This window comes from Alligator mississippiensis, chromosome 4 (assembly GCF_030867095.1).
Source record: "Alligator mississippiensis isolate rAllMis1 chromosome 4, rAllMis1, whole genome shotgun sequence".
NCBI lineage: Eukaryota > Metazoa > Chordata > Crocodylia > Alligatoridae > Alligator > Alligator mississippiensis.
In genome coordinates, this window is record NC_081827.1 from 186,161,693 (window position 1) to 186,187,219 (window position 25,527).

Consider the following 25,527-nt stretch of genomic DNA (forward strand, 5'->3'; position numbering starts at 1 on the left):
ATCTAGCCTCCTTTCGTCAAATTTGGCGATTTCGTTTTGAATCATTTCTGTCTCTTTTGTCCTTTGCAGCTGGATTCAGGTCAGCAAGACTTGTACCGTACGTGCATTTGGGGGCGGGGTGGAGAGGGGCGCTCTATGTACTGCTTTGGTTAGTCACCAAAGTTTGTGATAGATAGATAGATAGATAGATAGATACGTGTTCTACTTGACCTTCCCAAATAAAGTCAGCCAGGCAGACGAGAAGCGCCCGCCAGCCCCGCTGGAATCTCCCCACAGCTTCCGTCGACCCAGGTGAGCAGCCAGAGGAGCGGGGCGAGGCGGGGCGGGGCTGGCAGCTGCGCCATTGGCTCGCAGTGCGGTCCCGCCCCCTCCCGGAGCGTTCCTCCCTCCAAGTCTCGAGTCCTCCTAAGCAGCCGAGGGGTGGCAAGAGCGGCTCTGCGACACGGTTCCCACTCCTCGCCAGTGGTGTGGGAGGAAGTGACGCGAGCTCTGGGCCGGAAGCGGCGGGCGGCTGTGGCGCCTGCCCGGGCAGGAAGATGCCAGTGGCGGTGATGGCGGAAAACGCCTTCAGCTTCAGGAAGCTGCTGGAGCAGTGCGAGACGCAGGAGCTGGAGGTAGCGGCGGGGCCAGGAGGGGCAGCAGCCGCTCCCCTTCCGCACGGGGTCGCGCCCGGCTCGGGGGGTCGCGCTGGGCCCCTGGGGCTTCAGGTCCCGCTGCCGGTGGCGCGCGCGGGGCGGAGCCGATGCTAAAAGGGGCGGGGCTGCCCCACGTTCGCCGCCGCCTGCCGCGAACGGTCCAAACCGGCCGGGCAGGGGGAGCAGCGGATCGGACGTGGGACACGGGGCAGGGAGCGGGGCAGAAACGAGCTGATCGGACATGAGCTAGTGAAGGGGAAACAACAGAGCAGCAGACTGGACCTGGGAGATAGGGCAGGGAAGAGAAAGAGGGGCAGGTTGGAGGTGTGACACGGGGCGGGAGTAGAAAGCAGAGTAGCCGATCGGACACGGGACAAGGCATAGAGCAGAAAGCAGAGCATCACATCAGACATGGGACACAAGGCAAGGAGCAGAACGTAAAGCAGATGGTTGGACTTGAGTGCATGGAGCAGAAAGCAGAGCAGCAGATCGGACATGAAACAGGGCAGGGAGAAGGAAGCAGAGCAGCAGATTGGATCTGCAAGACAACAGAGAGAGTAGCAGATTGAATTTAGGACACAGCAGGGAGCAGAAACCAGAGCAGAGCCATTTTCCTTCCTAGGTGGATGGCTGGTCAGTTGTGGGAACTTGTATGGGCCCCTTCCACTTCTTGGGTACGGACATGTATAGCAGTTTGTGCTCTTGTTTAAATTTCACTGGGATCAGGAACAGAGACGAAGTTATCCATCCTGGGTTTGCAGGTGGCCTCTGCTGCACTTGGAGAAGGTTGGAGCTGGTGGAGCAGGCAGTAGCTTATTTGTCTCTAGCAGTGGGGACAGGCACCACATAAACCTGTCAGGTTTACTACGTCTTCTTTCAGGGGTAGTTCTCTACTGAGTAAAGTTACCCCCATCCTCCTTTGCCATTTGTATTGTGTTTTAACTTTGATGTGATGCTGATATTACCAGAGAGAACATTTTGTGTCTGTCTGCTGGTTTTTCCAATGTCTGTGAGCTAGGAGTGCATAGATAAAGATTTTTTGGGGGCTGCTACCTGTTGGGGTGACTGTATTTGGATCTTGGGGAGTACTGGATTTGCAGCTGAATAAAGGCTTTAATCTGTGGCTTACAAAAGCTGCTGACCACAAGGCAGAATGGTGTATTAAAAGTAACATTGTGAGATGCTTAAGCAAGTAGTTTTCTGACCATATAGTAGTGTTGTAGGATATGTAACTCCTTTATATAAAAGAAACAGGATGCAAGCCACCGGCTGTCATTAGGAGATAGAGCAGATTTTGCTTATGAATGCTTATGCTAAGCCATCCATTTGCTTATGTGAATTAACCATCTTAACTGTGTGAACCATTCTTCTGAAAAAGCAGCAAGTAAGTCTGTGTGTTGCGAATGAGGTAATGTAAAGATGGTACAATATGGGACTGAAAAACAGACTGAAATGTGAAAGATGACATATCATTGGTAACAGAATCTGAAATAAACATATGTGAAAAGGTGAATGGTGATTGGTAAAGAAGCTTCCAGGTTTTGGCTGAAGTCAGCCCAGTGACCGAAAGAAGTGGAGTCAAGGTCTTAGTCGTGTGTTCATAGCAAAAAGACATGTAAATAAGTGAAATGCATAGACAATTCCATGCTAATGAAGTAAATGGTAAACAAAGGCAGAGCTTGAGATGGGAGGGACAAAGGTGGAGTAAATATTAATAAGTATAAACCAAAGTGTATAAATATGGAAAAAAACGTATGTTCACTGCTGCTCCCCAGTTTCTTTGGAAGCTTGCCCGAAGCTGTCTGCATTTTGAATAAAGCTGTTGCGAGCAATATGTGCTGGTGTTTGCTGCCTGCTTGTTCTGGCTAATGAGCAGCTGGATCCATGAGCAATTGGATAGTTGTCTCCCTAGTCGTTGGGAGCCGCATGGAGCCGGGATCTAACAATACCGATGGCTGATTTATTAACGAGCCATATCAGCCAATACCAGTCCAATTGCCAAGATGCAGCCTAGCAGCTTGGAGAGCACCGTCTGGCTGGTAAGTCTGTTGGGGGGGAGGGGAGATCAAGGTCCCCCTTGGTGACGGAGGGAGTGGGGCTGGGCAGGAGCAGGCACTGCACAGCCGTGGTGGGGCAGGGCATGGGACAGAGCCGCGGCTCATCCAGGCGGTGCAGGGGGAACAGCTTCCGTCACTGTGTGCACCCCTGGGGGAGCATGGGGGGAGTGGGGGATAGGGCCTGGGCTGTGCTCAGGGTAGGCAGGGACAGGGTGGATGGCAGCTGTGCTGGGAGGGGGGCTATGGCAAAGGGTGACTGTAGCCCATCCCATAGTCCTCCTCCCAGCACTGCTGCTGCCCACCCTGTGCGCAGCCCAGGCTCAGCCTCCCACTTCCCACTGGGAAGAGCCCAGTGGATCCCCGGCCCTGAGCATGCAGCAGCCTGCCCTCGCTCTGCACACAGATCTGGGGGGCTCATGCCTCTTCCAAGGTTGCATGCAGTGGTGGAAACCATCCCCCCCCTCCCTGCCCCCCACACGCCTTCTGGACGAGCCGTGGCTCCAGCCCACACCTCGCCCCACCCCAGTTGTGCAGCCCCTGCCCCGCTTCCTCCCTCGCTGTGGGGGCTTGATCTGCCTCTCTCATGCCCCTTCCCCCCCACAGGCGGGCTAGACGCTTGTCTCCAAGCTGCTGGGCTGCACTCGTGGCTGCATGCACGCTGCGGCTGTGCACATGCACGCAGGCATTTATCAGCTACATTATTGGCCATGTAGCCAAAAGAAATCTAGTAATGTCAGTTTCCTTTTTATCGGTGCCGACTTACAATATGGACCGATTGATCAGGGCACCTCCATTGCGAGCGCTGTTTTAGTTTGTGAGCTCTTCAGGACACGGACTCCATCTTTTGGGATGTTCATATATAGTGCCTAGCACAGTAGAGCCCCAATTTCTGTTGGGTCTTGCTAAAAATATTTCCTTCCAGGGTGGTTTCAATACAGTGTTCTGTAGCTTTCAGCTAGTGAGTATCTAACTGCTTCCTACTTGAAATCTGCACATCCCTCTCTAGATGCTTGCAAAGAGGTCCAATTCTCTTTTCTTTCCCTTCTCATTCAGAGTACATTGGCTGCTGCGAAGATGGTAGTCTCCACTAATACATCTTTCCTTGGTCTGTGTTTTTAATCCTAGTCCTCACTGTTTCTAGTTCCTGTCTCTTGCAGTGATGTGAAAGTCTTGTCAGTTTCTCTTGTGCACCTAGTGATCTAAGTAGCAGCCAAGGAAGGTAGAAAGACTAGTTGGCTTTAATTTTGAAGACCCTTGATACAGCTCTGTGTCGGCCTCTCTCTCTCTCATATAGACCATGAGTCCTTAGGAGTTGTTGGAAACCAACATGATGTAGAGCAAGGATTCTGAACTATTCTTATACCAGATTTGAGGAGCAGAAAGGTGACAAACTTGACATCAGTTTCACTATCCTCTCCCATTTCCTATAGAACTGTCAGTAGTCATCAGTCTTCACTTGCCGTTGATCAGTTTATCAGGTCTCCTAACCAACAACCTCCATTTGCATACAGATTATTGCTACACTGCTGTCTTTCTATGTAGAGGTGAAAACTCAAAATCCATGTGTTGGATATGTCCTGTGCTTTCATAAATATATTATTTTCTTTAAAAATCATTTTATTCCAATCTAGATGAGGGCATGCTATTTGCGAAGCCTACTGGTATGGTGTCTCAGGTATAATGTTCTAAAATTCGGCTATTTTCCTTGTAGAAAATGTTTTTGTTTTTTTTTCCAAAATGTCAAAGGAATTTTACCCAATATTACTTTTTAAATATCTTTTACTGTAGAGTCCAGTAATGGTTAGAATTGACCCTAGAAAGTAAAGACGTCTGAAAATAAAGAAATTGCACCTTGAAATGGGAAATAGGCTTGGGTGGAAATACTTGTATTCTTTCGTATAGTCCAAGGTGGCTTATGTTCATGTAATGAAATAACTTGCTATAGTTTGTCCATGCATGGAGCAGGATTGAGGGCTCTGGAAATTTTACCAGGTAGTTATCTGGTATGTTGAAATTGATTGTATCTATAAAAAACTGTCAAAGGAATATAATCACAAATCTAACAACATCTTCTGTTCTGTTAAGCTTAGGAGGTTTCTTCAGTTATAACTTGATGTGGCTTAAAAATGTACACTTCATAATATTAGTTGCATGTTCAAAATAATTACCAATTAAATAATTGGGATTTGTGTTTTTTAAGGCTCCAGGGGGAATTGCAACACCGTTAGTCTATGGTCAGCTCCTAGCTTTATACCTGCTGCACAATGACATGTAAGTACCCTTTTCAACTCTCTAACTTCTTGAGGTAATGGTAACAAATTTGGCATCTCAACCAGAACTTGACCTATAATTGTCAGACCTCTTTTTAAATTTTGCTAATTAATTGGTTAATAAAATGCACTTGGTACTCAAAGACAGTAACCTATGGCCTACTGGCCAAATTTGATCCTTGAAGGCATTTGATCAGGCCCCTGAATGTGGGGTTGCAGCAGTGATTGCTCTTCCCGTGCTGCTGTCAGAAGAAGCAGCAGCAGAAGCTGGGCTCTAGTGCCTGTGTGCCTCAAATCTGAGCTGGGTCATTTTGACCCAGAACCTGAAAAAGTTTGCAGACTCTGTACTAGGAGGGTGCATGTGTGTGTATAGCAGATGTACAGTGAAACAAATAACGAACTTTCGTTCCCTATTCCATTATGTCAAGATTAATAAATGTCATTTCCCCCCATAAAAACTCCTTTACTCTTTCCCCTCAATGGCTCCTTCTTTGGAAAAAGAAAGGTGCTTTAGGCTAGAAATGAAGTGGATCAGCTGTGATGTGTTGTGGCCTAGCTGATTCACTCTGCTGGGCAAAACGTATCTCCCTTTGTCCTGCCTTAGTTGGTGTGGGACAAGGGGTGATGTGATCTCCCTACCTTCCCCACTCGGCCAAATTCATGCCCTGTGACAAAGGTTATAGATGTCTGCTACAATAAAGAGGCAGAACCTATTACCACCTGTTGGTGTGTCACCAATTTTTCATTTCATGTGGCGCAGCAAAGGGTATTGATGTGTATTTGCTCAACATTTGTGCCACCATATAAATGTTATGGCAGCACAAATGAGATGTCAGGCAGCGTCTGCTTCTACCCTTAGGATTCAGTTGATTCAACTCTGGTTCATGGTAAATTGGCGTTTCCAGAGTTGATGGCCTAACCCCTGAAATCTTGTGCAAGAAAAATGAGAACAACTAACCCAAGAGTCCTCTTGTTTCAAATGTTGCAACTGTGGCATTCTCTTAATAGCAAGGCAGTCTCTCCAACAAGTATAGTCAATTCATTTAGGGGAAAAAGAATCATGTTTTCATGCTTCACAGAACAGTGTTCAAGAATATATTAATTAGCTTTTTAGAAAGTTGGCATCTACTTTTTGAAAGCTACTTTTGAGAGCTGTTCCTCTACTCTTACAGTGAAAAATAAGAAAAATATCTGAAGACACTGGCAATAGGATAACTGAACCAATTAGTTATCTTTTGGACTGCTCTTAGGAGGGAAGGGTCGGCACAAACTTGCCAAGTCACAATCTTATAAGTGTGAATGTGCTCAGTAGTGGAAAAAACAAAAGTTTTGATATATCGCCAAATAACACCTTTGGGCACTTAAACTGAGTGCTTCCTTCTTTATGGTTTGGTTTTGCATGTTAGTAGGCTAGATGACAAAAGCAGGCATCAATTTTTTTACAGTTCCTGTCATATGCTGCTGTTCACAGCATGGCTGAAATACTTAAACTTCCATTAATGTAATAGAATGCTCTGACATTGACATTTAATAAACCTAAAATCACAACTCTTAATGTGTCGGAACTAAATTTAATACTTTATGCTTACAAACACCAGCGTTGCCTGTGAAATGAAAACTACTGTTTCCTCTAGCATACGAGGGCATTTCATAGTTACTTTTGTGTGATAAGTGAAAATAATATTTTCTGCTTTCAGGAGTGAAAATACTAACTTCACATTTGTTTTAATGAATCTCTGAGCATTTTCTTTCAATGTGTTAATAACTCAGTTTTATTAGCTGTTTAGTTGAAGTAGAATAACTCCAATCCCCACATTTCCTATTTCTTTACCCAGTGTGGTCCTAGCGAAACAATCAACAAAACGAAACAGAACAGCAGTTTTGAATTGAAACAAAGTTTGAAATGAAACTCTGTTCCATTGAAACATCGAAACACAAGTTCAAATGGTGCTGTTTCGCAGTGCCCTACTTCTCACATTGTCTCTTTTAATCTGTCAACAGTCAGCAAAATTGAGAGTTGAGGGACACTTTCAGCAATCCTGCTCCCACCCTGAGTAGTGAATTACCTGCTTTATGAGGTAGTCCAAGGCTGTACCAGTGTTGAGAGGAGACCCTCCCATAACAGACATGCCCTGAATGGCTCAAATAACATCTGCTTTATCATAGTGGCTGTTAAAAAGGAACTTGGGTCTGATGACATTGCTGTACTGTGCTACAGCAACATCCATTCTGTCACGACTGATGTCCAGGCTTTCAACCATTCTTATAACACAGGCCTTTTAGATAAGGGAACCCTCATCTCCCACTATACGAGCCATTGATCAGAAAGACCACATACTTCTTCTCAACTCCAACCTCTGTGGTTTGGAAAAAAAGAGAAGAACCTAAGTAAAATTCTCTGTACAAGTAGACATTCTTTTTGTGAATCATTTTATACACAGAAAATCCTGGGATTCTAGGTCAGGCATCATAATTGTTGATTCAGTTTATTTAAAGCCTATCATCTGTATCCAGTCAGCCTATATCCACTGATGGGTAGGATCACGGCTCTTCCCTCCCCTCAGGGCAGGAAGCAGTCTGTGCCAATCAAAACCATGCTGCGCGCCACCTTTAGCACGGCGATCAGCTGTGGAAGGACCCCAGGTGCCTCTCAGACACAAGAGGCACCAGTGGCCGAGCCAGGGGGACACCGGGGGGGTAGGCCCAGCACTCCCCAGTGGACCTGCAGGTGCTGCTGGATCTGCTGCTGAGCGCGCCGGGGAGCCTCCCACACTTCTGTGAGACACTCCATGTGCCCCAGTACCACAACATTCATGAGCCACCTGCTACCTAGAGGTTTGTAGAAAAAACATTTAAAGCTGTGCCTATGTCCAAATCTCTCTGAATCTATTTGGAGGGTTCCGATTCAATTAGGAGAGATTAAAGGGTCCTCTGATTCAATTCAGATTCAGAGATTTGTCCACCGAATTGGGCCAAATCTCCACCGAATCTAATCGGGGACTGAAGCTTTACACAGCCCTAGTCATCCATGTCAGTGGCTGGAATTTGGTGTTCTTGCTGTTACAACATTCAGTTTCCCTGTCTAGGTTTTTCCATACATAAGAGAGGCAGAACAGTTCTGCATGGATAATACATAGATAACACACTAAATGTAACACTCCACTGGGAAAGTCATATTTTCATGCAGAATCTCATGAGACAGCATCACAATTTTACAAATACTATGTTCTCTAAAGACGCCAAGGAATTACCTTCTTGTTGCTGAGCCTCAACTATACAACAGCCTGAGAGTATAATAGAAGTGATTGCCACTATGGACAAATGTTGTTGTTTCCTTTATATTGATTTTGTTTGTTTATTTTGTTGGTGCTTTGAAGAATAATGAAAAATGTGTCACCTAAATAGAAACAGAGACATTGTCAGTGTAAATAGCATTCTCAGTTCAGCTCTAATAATGATTTCACAACACAGTAGTGGGGCTGGGCCTGAGCATGAGCATATACAGCACATGGCAGAGGGGGGTTTTAATCCATCGGCAGGTCTACAAACCACTACACATGCAATAAATTGCAGTAGAAGAAATACTGATGATGATGATAATAAGCACTTCCCTCAGTCAGTGGTCTTTACCTTGCAACTTTCCCCTCATGTCCATGGAAAATTCTACTAATGAACAAGAAAATTATAGGGTCCTTAAGTAGTACATGAAATAAGCCTGTTATGGATTTTTCCATAGAATTTCCACTGGTTTTGATGAGAGGTCTGTAAATGAAAAGAAGTCCTAGTAACATGGGCTTCAGAATACAGGCAGTCTTTGACTTGCAGTGTTTTGAGTTGCAACATTTCGCACTTAGGACGTTTATAAATTGACACCGTTTCAATTTTCTGACATCGGTTTCGACTTTACAACAGTTGATCTGATGCAATGCTATGCCAGTGAACAAGTTCACTGTGTCACCCATCTCCCTGGAGAAACTGTCCAAACTTCCTTGGACACTTTCTTTAAGAAAGAAGACAAGACTCCAGAAAAACCTGCAGCCAAGACTCCTGAGAAGACTCCAGCCAAGAGCCCTTCAAAAAGTACAGCAGTCTCACCTCAAAGACGTCCTTCCAAAGCAACATGATTGCTATTACAATATAAATACATTAATGTAGCTATATTACTCATCTATAAGTGATTGAGTACAAAATTTTGGGGTATTTTTGGTGAAAATAGGGTGTTGGGCCTTGGTTCAGGATCCAATCCCCCATTTATAACGTCGTTTCTTATGAGAAAATTGGTTCCAAGTTGCAACGTTTTGACTTGTGACACAATCGGTTCCTGAAAACCGTGTCTTAAGTCCAAGGACTGCCTGAAGTTGAAAAATCCTGCTTGTGCTCAGAAGTCTAGGTACTTGCTTGACTGAAACCAAGATCCGTAGGGATAAACTAACGTTAGTCAGGATGGATGAGTGGTGAAGGTTATGGGCTAGTAAATCAGTGAGTTCTCTCCTCAACCCCACCACAGGTACTAACTCTGCCTCAGCCCCTCCTGGGGACTGACTCTGCCATAGCTTTGGTCCTGCTTCTCCTCAGATGGGGCGGCTGCAATGTTTATTATGTGTACAGTATAAAACTAAAGCAGCAAAGGAAAAAAAAACCTCAGCAGCCAGCAATCTAAATAAACCCTCATTTATGGCTTTGGACTGCTTTTCATTTTTGGTTCCTGACATCAATGGGATTAAATTTACTCTCTGCTACTGGCTTCCTCTATGTTACTGGTTTGCAATGTTTTATCTGCTCGGGTATGAACCAAAGCCCCAGCAAATAAATAAGGCTGGAGAGTGTCTGTTGCTCAGATCCCATTGAAAGTATAGGATAAGATGCATCCTGGCAAATACTGAGTCAGAGCCATTGCACTCAGTCTGAGTATGATTACTTGATTTAACAAAAAAGAAAAGTTTTGGCTAAAGCAAACCAAACTCTGCAAAGGTAACAACATGCAACTTGAACTGACAGGAGAGAGAACTTCCAGTACAGCAGCAATGATGTGAAGTAAGGTTAACTCAACCATAACAGCTCTAACATACTTAAAAAAACACTTACCCCTGAGTAATCTGAAGTGTTAATAATTCCAGGACTTTTCACACCAAATCATTTGCACCTTTGAATCATCTCTTCTTTTTGTTTAGTCTCCCCTTCTCTCAGATGTTTTTCTCCCCAGTGGGAGGAATTGGGGTTGTGAATGGTAAAAATCCTCTTGCAGTGAAGCTGGAGTAGCAGAGAAGCGAGCTACCTTTTGGTGGAGGATGCAGCTCCGAACTGGATTGTCTCCAGTATTAGACTCAAGGCCTCCTCACTGAGTGACTCAACTGTAAATGAAAAACAGACTCATGCTACGTTGTTTCTTCTGCCTCTTCTTCCAGGGTGATGTCACATCTCGAAGGCTGTCTCCATCCCACACTTTTACATGAGCTCTTCAAAAAAGTTCCTCTCTGATCACCTTTTTAGCCCAAAAACATTCTTAAGTGGGATTTCTGTTTGAAGTGATTCCCCAGGACCCAGAGTTGGCCTGAACTGTTTTTCACAGTTACCTGAAGGGGAAAAAACAGGAAATGCAGTCTGTTTTTTCACATTTAAAAATAAAAGTTTGCTTGTTTGAATTTTAGAACTTTTGAGAGCTGTTCCTCTATTCTTACAGTGAAAAGTAAGAAAAATATCTGAAGACACTGGCAATAGGATAACTAAACCAATTAGTTATCTTTTGGGCTGTTCTTAGCAGGAAAGGGTCAGCACAAACTTGCCAAATCACAATCATGTAAGTGTGAATGAAATACTAACTTCACATTTGTTTCAGTGAATCTCTGAGCATTTTCTTCTAATGTTAATAAAACTCAGTGACATGACAGACTCCCCTGAGAATCAACTTAAGGTTGTTGATCCTTAGTTTTAATATAGACTGCTTTGGTCCAGTCTGGTGATTTAGTTTTGAATCGTTATTTTCTTCTAGCAGTATGCTTTTGATGGATATGATTGCGAAAAATATCTTTAACTGAGCTTTATTTTGTTAGGAATAATGCACGGTATCTTTGGAAAAGAATTCCTCCTGCTATTAAATCTGTGAGTATTTGCTTCAATGCCATTTGAGCAATACAACATCTGTTCCATGTAACTTCATAAGTCCCTACTCCTGGGTCTGAACTTAAGTAGTTGACAGACTGTCCCAGGCTGAGTTTTGAGCTCCCTTAAACCATTTTGCCAGTGGGGACACCTGACAAGATGTATTAATCTTTTTCTGTCACTGACTTAGATCTCCATCTGTTTGCTGATGTAAACATCTTTTCTTCTCTGACCCTTCCATTGCAAAAATAAGATTTTCAGACCACCTCCTGAGTAGGAGAGTTCAGTAAATCAGCATTAGCTCTTACTGAGAATTAACTTCCATGTGCCAAATTGCCACCATCAAAAAGAGACTATCCTATTCTCAATATTATCTGACTCCCTCTAAGATCCCTGAGATGTGGCTATGGGCCAAATTGGTGTACAGGTTTCGCTTGCCAACCATGGTTTTAACTATCCGTGGTTAATATTCTGCATACAATTTTGCCTACCATGGTATACAGTTTTGAGGACGGAAAAAAAATTTGGGAGGGCTGAACGTGGGCCCTGGCTGGGCCGGCTCATGGGGCAGTTGGGGGGGAGAAGAGGGTGTGTGGGCCCCTAATCTTTGCATAGGGCAGGAGCAGGCCACAGCTGGGCTCAGCTTCTGCTCTCTGCGTCTGTGCCTCGATGCTGCCTCCCTTCTCAGAACTTCTTTAGTTATTGACTTAAATTTCTCACAGCAAAAAGCAACTAATAAGTAAATAACAAAATCTATCAAATTCTATGTTTTCAACATTGATGTTTTGCTTGACAACTTGATTCCTTTATCTGTGTGTCTTTTAGTCTATTTCTGCTTTTGTAGGCTTAATCATCCAAAAATAATACATTTAAAATGACATGATTCTGATGCTTTTTCTTTCCTTTTGCAGTAATTTTTTGAGGGATGGGATCTAGAAAGGCAAGGCTGTGTTAAACATGGTTTTGCTATGCTGCTATTACTTTCCACATCCTGTTTTTGTTGCTTTTGCGTTAAGAGCATTGGCTTTAAAAACTTAGGCTGACACTTCTGTGACGGTACTAGTAATATGCTACCCTATTATTTGAATCTTAAGATTGCTGTCGTATTGTAACCTTTATAGTTATGGTAAAGTCTCTCTTGCTAAAGAGAAAAACATACTTTCCATACATATTGAATTCTCTTGAATAGTCACTGGCAACAATGCATATGATTTGTTATTAACTTGTTTGCTTTTTTATCATAGGCAAATTCTGAACTTGGTGGGATTTGGTCAGTGGGACAGAGAATCTGGCAGAGAGACTTCCCAGGGATCTATACCACAATCAGTGCACATCAGTGGTCTGAGACTATTCAACCAATCATGGAAGCACTAAGAGGTACAAAAATACTTTGTGTTAGTATCACAAGCAACTTAATTCGGGAAAGAGGTTTCATATGTCTATCATCAATTCAAAGTAGCAACACATGTCATTAAAGGAGGTCTTAACAAGGGTATTGAGAATCAACTTTTAAGATTGTCCCTTGGTAGCTTTTAAGATTAGTTTTTACAGTTTTACCTGACAGATTCCAGGTATGAAACATAAATATTTAAACTCTTCACTGCAACGTACGTTCAAAAGCAGATTTTAAATTCTTTCTTATTACTGTTGTATTTATGGTATGTTCTAAATTGGAAGGACCCTTTACTCTTTCATGTTATAGTCATGTTGTAATGGCATACTTTGAATGCTTATGATCAAACTTTTTGCTATGACTTTCAAAACAAGTCATTTGTTAGATCCCTCAACTTCGATAGCATCACTTTAAAACAAATCCTGCAAGTTGGGAAGTTCTTTAGACAGAAATTGTAAATAGTTGTGAACAAAAATTGTAACTTTTAAATTAAAGGTGTTTGGAAGCTGTTCCTGAGTAGTAATGTCCTTAACACTAAGGTACTAATAGCTTCTCGCAACAAGAGGGCACTAACATCTGCAAAAATATTTTTGCAGGCCACCCAGTCTCTTTTGTCATTAACAAAACCATATCATTTATTTGGGGAATACTTTCAGATTAAAGCCTCGTCTCAGAAATTTAAAATGAAAACCCCATATTAACCTAATATTTTCATATTGAATATTTAAATTGAATGCTGTCATTTGGTGAAGTATACATTTCATAGAGTTAATTTGGTATAAACATATAGGCTGCTGAAAGATGGGGGGGCGGGGGGACAAACCCTAAAATTCGCTTTATTGAAAGAAGCAATGCGCTAATTTACCTGGCTTTGTAGTATCTGCAGTTCCTTTGCTCACTACATAGGAGCTATAGAATAATCTGTTACATAAATGTTCCAGTAAGCTGGACTGAAGTGTGCAGTCAATACAGATGTTGGATGAGCCAGGTCACTCGAATGCAGTGAGTCTTCTAGGCACGTCCTGGGCTCAGCACAGGGACACGCTGAATTTAAAGCACAGGTTTTTTACGTCTGTAAGCAGCCTTAGGTTTTGAGACTTTTTCAGACTGGTTTATGTTATATCATGTGTTTGAAAATTCTAATTTAATATAGTAAATAAATTCCCTGAATCCTCCATCTAGTCTCTGCAGTTCTCACTATGATATAAATGAGTCTAGCCCTGGTCTCAAGCAAAGGGATTTGCTTATACCATGAGCACTAAGGGATAAGCATTAATCATTGGGTTATAAGTAATCGAAGCTCTAGTTCTTTGCTTGACCACAGACCCAGGGAAGTTGTCCTAACTCCTCTGCCTCATTGTCTTTATCTGTAAATCATAGTATCTGCCTCATGCTAATGTTGAAGATCAGTTAATTAAATATGTTAATGCTTTTTTAGGCTTTAGCTCAAATGGGGAATGTTGCTTTTTATGTGTAAACACCAATACTTTAAATAGTTTTAATAACTCCACTGTTATATAAGGATGCAAGTCCTTATATAAGTCTTAATGACTTACTGTTTTGGACCTTATTCAATTTTGTGTTTAACTTCTTTTTCCTTGATAGATGCAACTAGGAGACGAGCTTTTGGATTAGTTTCTCAGGCATATACTTCAATAGTTGCAGATGATTTTGCAGCCTTTGTTGGACTGCCTGTAGAAGAAGCTGTGAAAGGTATGAAGAGGATACTTTCACCTTTTAAACCCCCTCTACTCCCAGAAAATCCATAACCTGTATTCTGAGCTAGAACTAAAATGAATTTTCTGACAGGTTATGACCGGGGAGCATTTTGACCCATAATTAAATTTTAATAATGATTTAATGTAGTGATGCTAAACTTTTTTTTTCCCAGTGGGCCAGATAGGCAGTGCCCTGTCTGTCTAGGGCCATAGCCCATTGGTGATCCCAGTCTGGCACCGAGGCGAATGCAGTGGGCAGCATCCAGCCATGCAGAATGGGGCAGGGGCAGTCCAGCTGCAACATGGCCCTGCTGGGGAATGTAGCTTGGCCCAGGCATGGCCCTTTGCGAGCACAGCTGCGGCCTGGCTCCATGGGGGGAAAAGGGGTGTGTATGGCCCACCCTGAAAATGTCCTTGGGGTGAGGGGGTATCACCTGGCTCCAGCCTGGCTTAGAGTTGGGGGGCATGGCCGAGCTCTGATCCAGGTGCAGAGGAGGGGGCATAGCCCAGCTGTGACTGGCAGTATGGGGCTTTGGGTCTGGGAATTGGGGGGGGGGGATGCGACTAGTAATGGCCACCACTGTCTTGCCACCCAATTTCCTGCCCCATGGGTCAGATGCAATTCATAGATTTGTAGGTCACATTGCCCTTCTGCATGAAGTCACTGCAGGCCAAATGCAGCCCCTGGAGCAATGGCTCTGGAGGCTGCATTTGGCCTGCAGGCTGGAGGTTGATCACCCCTGGATTAATGCATGGCCCTTTTTAATAGAATGGTTGATAACTTTTAGCCTGAAGTCTTTCTGTAGCAGGGAACCTTTAGTAAACCTAATAATAGAGAGGTACATTGTGTTTAAGCCTAATTTTTTTACCACGGTAGTAAAGTTTTGCTAGTTGACAGCATTATCTAGTTCATATTTGTTGTCATTTTGCATTTAAAAATAAAAGCGTAAACGGTCAGATTTTCAATTTAAATAATATGACACATCAACTGTCATGAGTTTGCTGTATAGGTTCTGGCTCTGTAGTTAGTAGGTGAGGAGAAACCTTTACCCTCTTCAAAATGAGAATTTCTTCCATCTTCTCCCATTGCCAGAACAAAAATGAAAGTGCAAGTTTTGAATCAGACCTCTTAGACTAGGTTCCAAGAGACCCCCATTTCTAACAGCCCTGTACTTTTGTAAAACAGGCTTATTTTTTTAGTGCAAAATGTGTAATCAGATCTTGAAGCAGGGATTGGAACCCAACTCTCATCCTCCATGGTTTTGTGGCAATGCACTCATCACTGGGCTACAGCTGTTCTCACTCTTGCTTGCAGTTCTTCTGACTCTATGAAACTTGTACTGTTTGGTGCATAATGACTTCATGCAGAAGGGCAATGCGACTCCACCCTAACCTGGTGTCTAGATTCCTTGTTAGGGCATTCTCCTGGACTTGAATCCTCTCAAGCCTTGGAAGTTATTGAACTCTTGCTTTGCAAGCAAGTCCTGTAAGCTTTAGGCTGTCATATAAAGGTAGGCAACTACTCTTGCCATTTAAAAAAAATGGCTGTGGCTGCTGTGCTTAGGGTTGAACTCAGTGCTGTTGGGGTATGTTTGGTGCAGTTTGAGTATATCCACTGGATCAGCCAGTGGCAACACCTTCAAGAAAAATTCATGTGTATAAGTAACTTTAAGGATGAAAGCTTAGGCACTTCAGCCCCTTGAGCACCTAAGCAGTACAGTGGTTGTTTTGTGTACTGCTCACTTGGACTTCAGTTCTTAAGTTCCTCCTATGTTGCAATTTAGGTGCCTACATTTTTTTTTTTTGTACTGGCCCCAAATGACAAGACACATGGCATGAGACATGAGTTCTAAGAAATGAAACTCTCCACAGCATATAGTCAGAGGGTCATCAGACACTTTGCACTGAGTGGGAACTGCTGACATCAAATAACTTCAGCTTTTTGCATTGCAGTTGAACACAGAGGTTATCATTTTGTTCCTTTGAATTTCATAATGCATTTTCAGGTGTATTGGAACAAGGCTGGCAAGCAGACTCAGCAACTCGTATGGTAATGCCTAAAAAGCCAGGTAGGTGGAGCTGTTATTCCATGAGGCATATGGAGTCTGACTTTGTTTATAGTATAGCTGTTCTTTAGTGTAATTAAAATTATGCATAATGTAAGTTCATATTTTATAACAAGGTTTAATGCAGACATAGAACACAGAGTTTTTTTTTCCCTCCAGGAGAAACTCCAGTCCTTTACTGGTGGGATGTGAAAGGCTCTCACTTCCTGTGTTCTGGTGTGCTTAAACAGTTGGAAATCAAGTAGCCAAGCCTCCTTAGCAAGCTGCTGACTTAAGCTCTGTGGGTGACTATACACATGCAAAGAGGCTGCTCTGATGTGTTGCAATTACAATGTGTAATTGAAGTCTCCAGCAGACTTCAGTATTATGTGTATCAGTGTCCCTAATGCTAAAAATGGCGAGGGCGCTTTAAACTAAACCTGGGTCAGCAAGCTTTAGTTAATGTGCCCCCACCACCATTTTTTCAGTATGGGGACACTGATGCATGTGATGCTCTGGGTGCTTTTTAATTGGAACAGCTCTTGGAATACATCTATAAATGCCGTATGAATCTGCTGTTTCATCATCACTCAGCATAAGGATTCCACAGTAATGGAGATAATAAGTTTATTAATTGAATGTACTATGTTGAGTGTTTACACTCAACATTGTAAGAAAGTAGTAAACTTTTCATACAGATATTTCAGGTATGGAGGAAGTCAGTCAATTGTATTTGTCTCAGCATAACCATACTTTCCATGTCTAACTTCCTGTGTTTTTGAGATGGGATTATGTGCTTCATGACAACTTTTTTTCAGACTGTGACATATTACTAATAATGGAGTTTACTGGAAAGTATTTGGTATTAATAGAACCAAGGCCAGAAAACTTTTTGTTGTTATTTAAAAGATTTTGAAGGGCTGCGATCTTGCTACTGTAAATTTTACCATAAAAAGTGACTGGCCTGAATTTTTCTAGCCTGAATTTTGAACATACAATTTCTCACCAAGTTTTCTTGAAAATCTGACCAATTAGCAGGGGAAAATGGACAACCTGCCCAGTAGAGCAGTTATCATCCATACTACTCTTGCAAGTGTATGTAGCTAATTATGAATGCTTTTGCAAATGCAGTATGTAAAAAATGAACAGTCATTAGCTTTACTTCATTTATCTAACAGTATTTGTTCTGTTTCTGAGGTGGTATGTTCTTTCTTATGAGCCTCAGATGTTAAATTAACTGGCTTTAGACTATAAAAGCCAAAACTTCCAATGGAAAAAAATTAACATAATGGTGTCTAATTGGATATTAGACAGTTTTGGTTAAATATATATTATGGTTAAAATAATGGGTCTTCCAGTAAGTTAATGTTCCTGTTGTATTTTTTCCTTTAGGTGCACTGGAAGCTTCCTTTAACAGGTTTAATCCTTCTTCAGGTATTTTATTTTTAAGAAGTATAATATACATGTGAATTGCTGATTATCTGGAACTTAAGCATCCTTTTTGCACATAGATCAAAGAAATCACCGGTGAGCCTAGCACTACCTTCCCAACAATTCCCAATGAAGCACACACACCCCTAGCATCTTGCTCATTTAAAGAAAACACTACCTGTCCGTTTAGGGCATCCATTTCCTCTAACATCCATGCTACAAATTAAATTTGTAGTAATCCCAACAGGCCAGTAACTCCCATGGAATATTAGATCATGTGAAGAGTTGGTTCCAAAGCAGAAGCACCTTCTGAACTGTCAGTCTCTTAGACTGACTGGGATCCAGCTGGGTTTTCTCAGTTATTTCATTGTCCTGGAGAGAGGTAGTTTGTCAAGTATCCAACTCTCAGAAATTTAAATAAGCTTTAAATCCTTTGTACATTCGATGCACTGACTTCTAGAGGATGAATTTAAAGTAGGGGAAATCTCTGCTTACATCTTCAATAGTATTTTCCTGGCTGAAACAAAAGGCCAAACATTGTTGTGCCTTTTAAACTTGATTTTGACACCCAGAGTTTTCTGCACTTGTGTTTTATACAAGTAAGCAATATTGGGAATAAATCTCAGTTTTCAGTTTCTCATGTCTGATATAGAAAATAAACTTAGATTTCCTGGACGCTTCATGTTCCAACCATTGGAGCTCCAGTCGAATGCCCCAGACTCTTCAAGCCTCCCCAGTGCATGTGTAAAGATGCTCCTAGAGCCCAAATAGGTAACTTTTCCCTTCTTAACCCTGCAAAACAAAAATATATTTGAAGGTGTCATGATTCCAAGTATTAGATTATTTCTGACTTGGCTACTGGGTTGGTAAGGAAACATCATGAGAAGTTTAGCCCCTGTGCGCTTTTTTTTTTTGTGTGGTGCAGGAACTGTGATAAGTGTGTTGGGCTCTGAGTTCTACCTTTTCGCCTAATACCGAATGTGTTTGTCTTTACAGAACCTGCTCCAGTTCCACCAATTCCTAATGAACAGCAATTGGCCAGACTGACTGACTACGTGGCTTTTCTTGAAAACTGATTGTCCCAGTCCTGAGTTCAGGACAGAATCTGAGAATCCTGTGTACTGGCAGTGCTGGAAGTCTAAAACTTATTTTTATCCTATTTGTTCAATGTTGCAGCATCCCCTTTTGGAATGTGTTAAATATTTATAGTGTATATTTTGTCCCTTTATGTGTTTTATAAGGTCTGAAGTTGAAACTGTCCCTTAACTCCAATGCTATTTATCCATTAGGAGTGCAGAAGTATTATAAGTCAAGTTTTAGTCCCCTGCAACTCGCATAATGGGAAAGGGCGTATCTCTCAAAGTATACTTTAATAAAGCAGCAGATGTAAAAGGGAAATGGCTTCCAAAAGCAAGACATGTTACCTGATAGGTCCCTTGTGCTGGTCATCTTGATACTTCTCTTGTCATCAGTGCAGTGCTTGCTTGAAAATAAGACACCTGTCACAAACAGGTTAAGTATAAAGAGGAGATCCCTATTTCACCTGCATCACAAGATAAACCATTGTGACCTAAGATAAGTAGTTATGATCTACACATGACCAAAAAACTAGTCTATAGTATCCATTATTTTCCTAAACAGAGTTCCCATTATTCTCAGCATGAAGGGTTTTTATTAATTGGTCATTCTTATATCCTATTGCTTACAAACTTGCTGGTCATTGTCTTCTTCCTACGTCTGGAAAGAATTGTTTTGTAGCCCAATGCACAGCAGAATTATGCATTTGAGGTACCTAGATAATCGGCTTCAGAGGCATTGAGGGATAAAATTCAAATGTGTACTTTGTTTTGCAAAAGCATTTTCATTTTGAAAGACTGTAATTTTTAAGGGCAACCACATTTAAGACTCCAATCTGATATTTTGCTTTTGTAACTTTAAAAGGCCATAGTGCCATGGTACTCTTTATCCACTATGTTAAGGGTTGGCTTTACCAATAATGGCTCTGCCTGTCTTGAGCTGTCTGGATTTCTCTTGTAGTTGAGTAGATGGCCTTAAGTAAAGCCTACTTTATGCTGCAATGTAGTTTATGTACTTCTTGCACCAGAGCACTGCTATATTAATCCTTGAATTCAGTATGAACTTCAGAAGTGGAAAGGAAGCATATGCATTCCCTTGCCTCTGATGTTAAAATAAAATTTAAAAAAATGGGACTTTGGGTAAACAGTGGTGCTTTAAAGGGCAGTGCATGCCTTTATCCACCTCTTTCTCCCTCCACTTAGTTTTCAACATCATGTTCAGTGGTTTGTCACGTGAAGATGGCAGGTTCCTGTTATCTGTAGTGACACTTTCTCCCAGTGTGCACTACCTACTGTACATTCTTGTGTGTATAAGGGAGAGGGGTCTTAAATTGTGCACTGTTGTTTTCAGAGCCCCTTTTCTGTATAACCATTTCCTCTCAAAAGATTTATTTATTTGAAACCCATCCAAGCTTTGGATCTTTAAATATGATGCAGATATTTGTGATATTAAAACATGTTTACACTAAGTGTGTGTGTGTGATTTTGATTTCTTGCAGAGAGTATAAATATTCAAAACTTATAGCTATAGAGTTTTGGGTTACTGTATTTACTAGTTTATTAACCCTCCTACAGCTTTAGTATATTAAGCCAACATAATTATTAATGAAGCTTACATAAAGATGTATGAATTTGTTCATATAAAAATAGTGAGAGTCCTTAAATATTTTACAAAGTACCCAAAGAGCATATCTGAGGACATAGGAGGCAACATACTCTGCCCTTGTTGCTTATGTAATTAGACATCATTATATGATCTGCTAATATATGTTTTCAGCTTAGAAAAACAGATTCTGCTTGTAAAAATGATCAAAGTTGCATTGATCATGGAATAACCATCTCTAGTTCATCACTGGTATTAAATTAAAGCAAGGAAGAATGTAGCCATCTACTATTAATTGATGAGTCACTTGACTATTGTGGTCTTGCATTGCTGTGTCTTTGCTTTTGCTTTTCTTAATTTCATATTTTTCATTGAGTTTAGTATTTTTATTTATGCCCACTGAAAAGCTCTTCAACTAGTTAATAGTTTTTGTGTCATAAACCCACTCTGACTCTTAGAATCTTTTAATCTTGTTCTGCATCTTTGTTTTACTCTTCGTGTCCTTTACACGAAATGTGAAAGAAATGTTTCTTCAGTTCCATGTACAACTGTTTTGCATTTACCTAATAAGTTATAGGTACTACTATTGACACTTAAACAGTTAGCGTTCTGAATTAATGCCAGTTACATGTGAAGATAGTGCACACTTCTCTAAGCCGCGGTGCTCAGCCTCCGACCTGCAAGCCAAATGCAGCTGTAGAGCCATCACTACAGGTCAGGAAATTTGGTAGCATGGGAGCAGTAGCCTTTAACAAGGCCACACTCCCTGCTGCAAGTTTCCCAAACTCATGCCCCATAGGGCCAGTTGGCTGGGTCAAGCCAGGCTGTGAGCTCTTCCCTTGTGGGGCTGGGCCACGCACCTTTCTTCCCCATGGGCCCAAATTGAGATATATGTACCGGTCCCTTACTGCATAGGGCTGGGCCACATCCTCTTCCATCTTTACTGGGCCAGGTCATACTTCTTTCCCTTTTCCCTGCATTGAAACAGGGCTGTATTGAGGCTGACAATACGTGCCCCCTGCTCCCCTCCATGCAACCAGATGGTGCCTGCTGTGCCCTCCTAGGATCTGGATTGGGAATGCCAGCTGCCTCCAGCCTGCAGAGGGATCGGGCACTGCCAATCTGGTCCACTTGGCAAAAGGTTGAGCACCACTGCACTAATCCTTTTAATTTGTTCTGTCGGCAAGTACTACTTGTAATTCATGTTTTGACAGTTGCCGTTAACCAGAAGGCCTTGATTTGCGACACTAATGTCATGCCCAAGTTCATCAGCCATTTGTTATATTTTAATAAACAATACAGGAGGAATTGATTGACTGTTGTTGAGCCAGTATTGCTAGTAAGAAATTGGAAAGCTTTTATTGTATAGTCATTTGGGTTTCATTGGAGAGCTTCAATAGTGCTTCTAGTCTGTCCCTCTTGGATTGTATGGCAGGACTGGCTTTAGGAGGATTAAGTCATTGTCTTTCATTATTTGATGTCAGTTCTGGACTCTTACAAGATGAGGGTTATCCAGATACTGAGACTGCCTTAAAAGAAACAGTCATATATGTGTATCTGATTATATTTAGCATGCTAAATATATTCAATAACAACTCAGTATTACTTATGCTGACATTCTGATTTTTCTAAATCAGCCTTAAAATGAATTTAAGATTTTAATTACTCAGTTTGGGAGTAATTTCATTTTGCTGCTTAGTATATTACACTTGTATACAATTTAAGTATAATTTAGTCTCAAATGTTGTTCCTAAAATCACCATTGGCCATTCACATCCAAAATAGTATCGTGTTTTCCATTGGTTAACTATTTCATTCTACTACTACCACCAAGAAAACAGTAGGAAAAAATATCACATGTTCTTAGTAGGAAATATAGCCACGATTGGAAAGCAACAAACAATACAACAACACACAAGTAGTAAAGAGAAAATGGCACTGCTATTAAACGAGGAGAGGCATCTGTTAATTCATTTGGAAAAAAAAAATCAAAGCTCAAGGGCTGAAGTTTACAGGTGCCTCCAAAGTTTATCTTCTTTTATCACAATTTTTTTTGTGTTTTCTCTTCCAAGTAGGACCCTGCCTTGGTCAACACCCCTCAAATCCCCCCCCCCCCCCCAAAAAAAGGTAGAGTCCGCTGCCTTTTTAAATGCTTGCTAAAATGGCTTAACCCCGTGCTTTCAGCTCTGTAGTTGGAACAATACAAGTTTTATTAGTTGTTTAGTTGAAGTAGGCAATGTGGGGGTTGGAGTTCTTCCAAACAGCACTTTTCTCAGTAGCCTCCAGTACTGGAACTGGAGTGGGAGGCCATTTGGATTAAGAAACTACTATCAAGTCAGTTGTGAACAGAGAGGCTGTAGGATTTCCAAAAAGAAATTCTACTTGAAGTTCATGTTTTCATTTTTTTTTTTTTTTCCCTCAACATCCCACATGCAGTTGAACCGGTTTTGTGGGATAAGAAAAAATACATAAGCATGGGAGAGGCCAAGTGGTTAGTGTAGATGCTTGGTGTCATCTGTCTCTGAATTCAATGGTTAAGCATCTGGTAATTCAAGCTGCAGCCCTACAGAAAAGTTGCCTGAGCTGCATCATTTGTGTTGGGATCTGAACTTTTCCCAAGATCATCATGTTCTGTCATGAGGCAGTGTCCTAAAGGGAGTGCAGGTTTCCCTTAATGAAGGCTGTACACATCTGTGCTCACCTGTAAGTAATGTAATGATTATGTGGCAGTTGGGCAGATAACGAGCACCTGGCCTTGCTAAAAGACACTTGCCCAGGTGAGGGCTAGTTCCAGAGAAAGCTCTGGTAGGGAAGAAACTCTCAGGGAATACTGCTTAGCGAGTACATCTCTGTGCGCTCAACAGTAGATCCTCTACAGGGAATCGGTGCGTGGCTGGCATGCTGACTTTAACAGAAGCTTTGTCTCCATGAAAGAAATGAGGGTGAGGGTGATTCCAACTAAAAGGCCTGGATATGGGTTGGTCACAGTGTAGCTACTCTGCAAAGAAAACTGGGGGAAGTCTTCCTGCCCGTTGAACTTTTCTGCTAATAAGTCACGTTCTTGGAAGATAACACAGCTTAGCATTCGCAAGCCTGAGAGGAATTCTGTACAACTCAGTGGGGACTTCAAGGCAGAATTCAACAGCAACGTCATGCTTGATTGTAAGCAGGAGTGATGGTTTTGGACTTATCCATTTTTTCTGTCTACCTGTAGAATAACAAGATCACACATCAGTTCTAAAAGCTAACAGCAGCTTCCCCAGAAGGATTCACCTGCTCCGTGTTTGACTCTAAGCCCTTGCTGTGCTACTTGACAAAACAAAAGCAGTCTCAATTTAAAGTGATAAGATACACCAAGTCATGATTTAGCTGTAACAAAGCCAGGTGAAAGGTGTGCACTGAATATGAGCTAAAAAGATGCATGTTTTGTGAATTCCATTAACTTCCTCTTTTGAGTTGCACATCAGTGAGCATGTTAAAGTCTGTTCAGGCCAGGAGATCCTCATCCTGCAGAAACATTCTTCAGAAGCACTGAGCTCATCAACAGATGCAGTTTGAAGGTGAGAATATAGCAATCAGCAGAAAATAGCCAGTGCTCTATGAACTCATTAAGTGCGTATTGGAAAAGAAGGCTACTTGCCAGAAGAGGTGACAGATGGCTGTTTAGCAAGATAAGAAGGATCTGAGATGGGATCATGCTGTGGTGGTTGATGAGAAGGGCATGACAGACCACTAGAGGGAAGCACTGAAATCACAGCATATCAATTGTAAGTATGTCTAAACTGCTCCATGTAGCTGCCAGACCCCCTTGGAAACAGCAGTAAGCCTTTGCATATTATTTTGTGTACAGGACTAGCCTCTCTCAATCTGGAGCTTTTAGATGTAATTTCTGTTTACAATAAGCAGCTTTCATGAGTTTGCTTTAAATTCATGTTTGCTTCAATCTTTGCTGCAATGCTGTGTTTTGACATACTCTGAATATTTCAGTGGTGCCTGAAAACCTGAAACCTCTTTGTGCTATAACAGTAAACAATATACAGACAAGGTTCTTTGGTTAAATGTGATCTCTTTTATTAGACTAACTAACTAGTTAGCAAAATTGTTCTTTGCAAGCTTTTGGACACAAACACTCATCTTCAGGCATAGGGAGAGTCTGCTGCTGTATTATGTTCTCCTTGATGGAATAGAAGCCAATATGCAAAATGCTGTTCTGTGAAAATGCAAATGCTTGGCAATGAGGATCAGAGGTGATGGGAGACGATAGGTATGAGAAGTGGGTAGGGAATGTTGACCCAGTGATAGAATGTAGCTGGTAAAATGTGGAGAGGTTGCCTGGGGTTATCAGATGGCAGGCAGGTTATAGCATGCCATAAATCCAATGTCTACATTTTAGTCCATGATTTGTTTATATCCAGTAGATTTATGAAGTTAAGTTCATAGACTCATCTATGAAAGGTGCTTTAAGTTCCCTCTGATTAGAAGTGAGAGATTGGGGTGAGTGTGGTTGCCTTGTGAGAAGTTGGCACCCACAGATAATGGTAATTGGATATTTTTGTCTTTGATAGATTTTCGGTCTGCATTTATTTTGGTAAGCAGTTCTTGTTTGGTTTCTCCTACGTGTTTTTCATCAGGGTATTTAGTGCATTAGTTGAGATGTATCACATTGCTGCAGGTGTAAAATCCAGGAATGGTGATGGTTCTCTTGTGGGGTGTAGTTATTTTGGGAGTGGTGGAGATATGCGAGTAGGTTTTACATATCTTTTCCCAGCAGTCTAGATCCATTTGGTGTGTTTTGGGGCATTGGAAGTTTGTTTCTGGTGATGAGGTCAGCGAGGTTCAGTGCTTGTTTAAAGCTTAGAATGGGTGGTTCTAGGAAGATCTCTTTTAAGAATTGGGTCTTCCTCTCAGATGGGTTGTAATTGTTTGAGGATTTTCTGTATAGGTTGCAGGAAAGGATGGTATGTCATAACTAGTAGTGTGGGATTCACGGGGATTTTATTTTTGTTCTGCAGCAATTATTCACATGGTATCTGGGTGGCTTTTTCGAAAGTGCTATCTATTTCTCTGGAGGAGTGTCCTTGTTGAGTGAAAGGCCTTTTGAGATTTGTGAGGTGATGGTCACTAGGACTGTGCGAAATTTCGTTGGCTGTTTCGTTTTGATGCTGTTTTGACTTAGTCAAGCTTGGAACAGTGAAATGGA

At 41.8% G+C, this 25,527-nt stretch overlaps 1 protein-coding gene across 1 annotated transcript; it reads left to right on the forward strand.

Annotated features, from left to right (window-relative positions):
* The first annotated feature begins 434 nt into the window (after nucleotides 1–434).
* COPS8 (COP9 signalosome subunit 8) lies at nucleotides 435–20,193 on the forward strand. Its single transcript, XM_059727178.1, has 8 exons — nucleotides 435–614; nucleotides 4,893–4,963; nucleotides 11,013–11,061; nucleotides 12,306–12,438; nucleotides 14,060–14,167; nucleotides 16,179–16,241; nucleotides 17,610–17,651; nucleotides 18,645–20,193. The coding sequence occupies exons 1-8, from the start codon at nucleotides 537–539 to the stop codon at nucleotides 18,722–18,724; spliced, it is 624 nt and encodes a 207-aa protein (XP_059583161.1). The 5' UTR covers nucleotides 435–536; the 3' UTR covers nucleotides 18,725–20,193.
* Nucleotides 20,194–25,527: the final 5,334 nt, after the last annotated feature.

Bases quoted from the DNA above. Each gene is read 5' to 3' on its own strand.
- COPS8 (XM_059727178.1), top strand. From the start codon at position 537: ATGCCAGTGGCGGTGATGGCGGAAAACGCCTTCAGCTTCAGGAAGCTG. The intron at 4,964-11,012 runs GTAAGTACCCTT...TTATTTTGTTAG, and splicing joins TACCTGCTGCACAATGACAT to GAATAATGCACGGTATCTTT. The intron at 11,062-12,305 runs GTGAGTATTTGC...TTTTTATCATAG, and splicing joins TTCCTCCTGCTATTAAATCT to GCAAATTCTGAACTTGGTGG.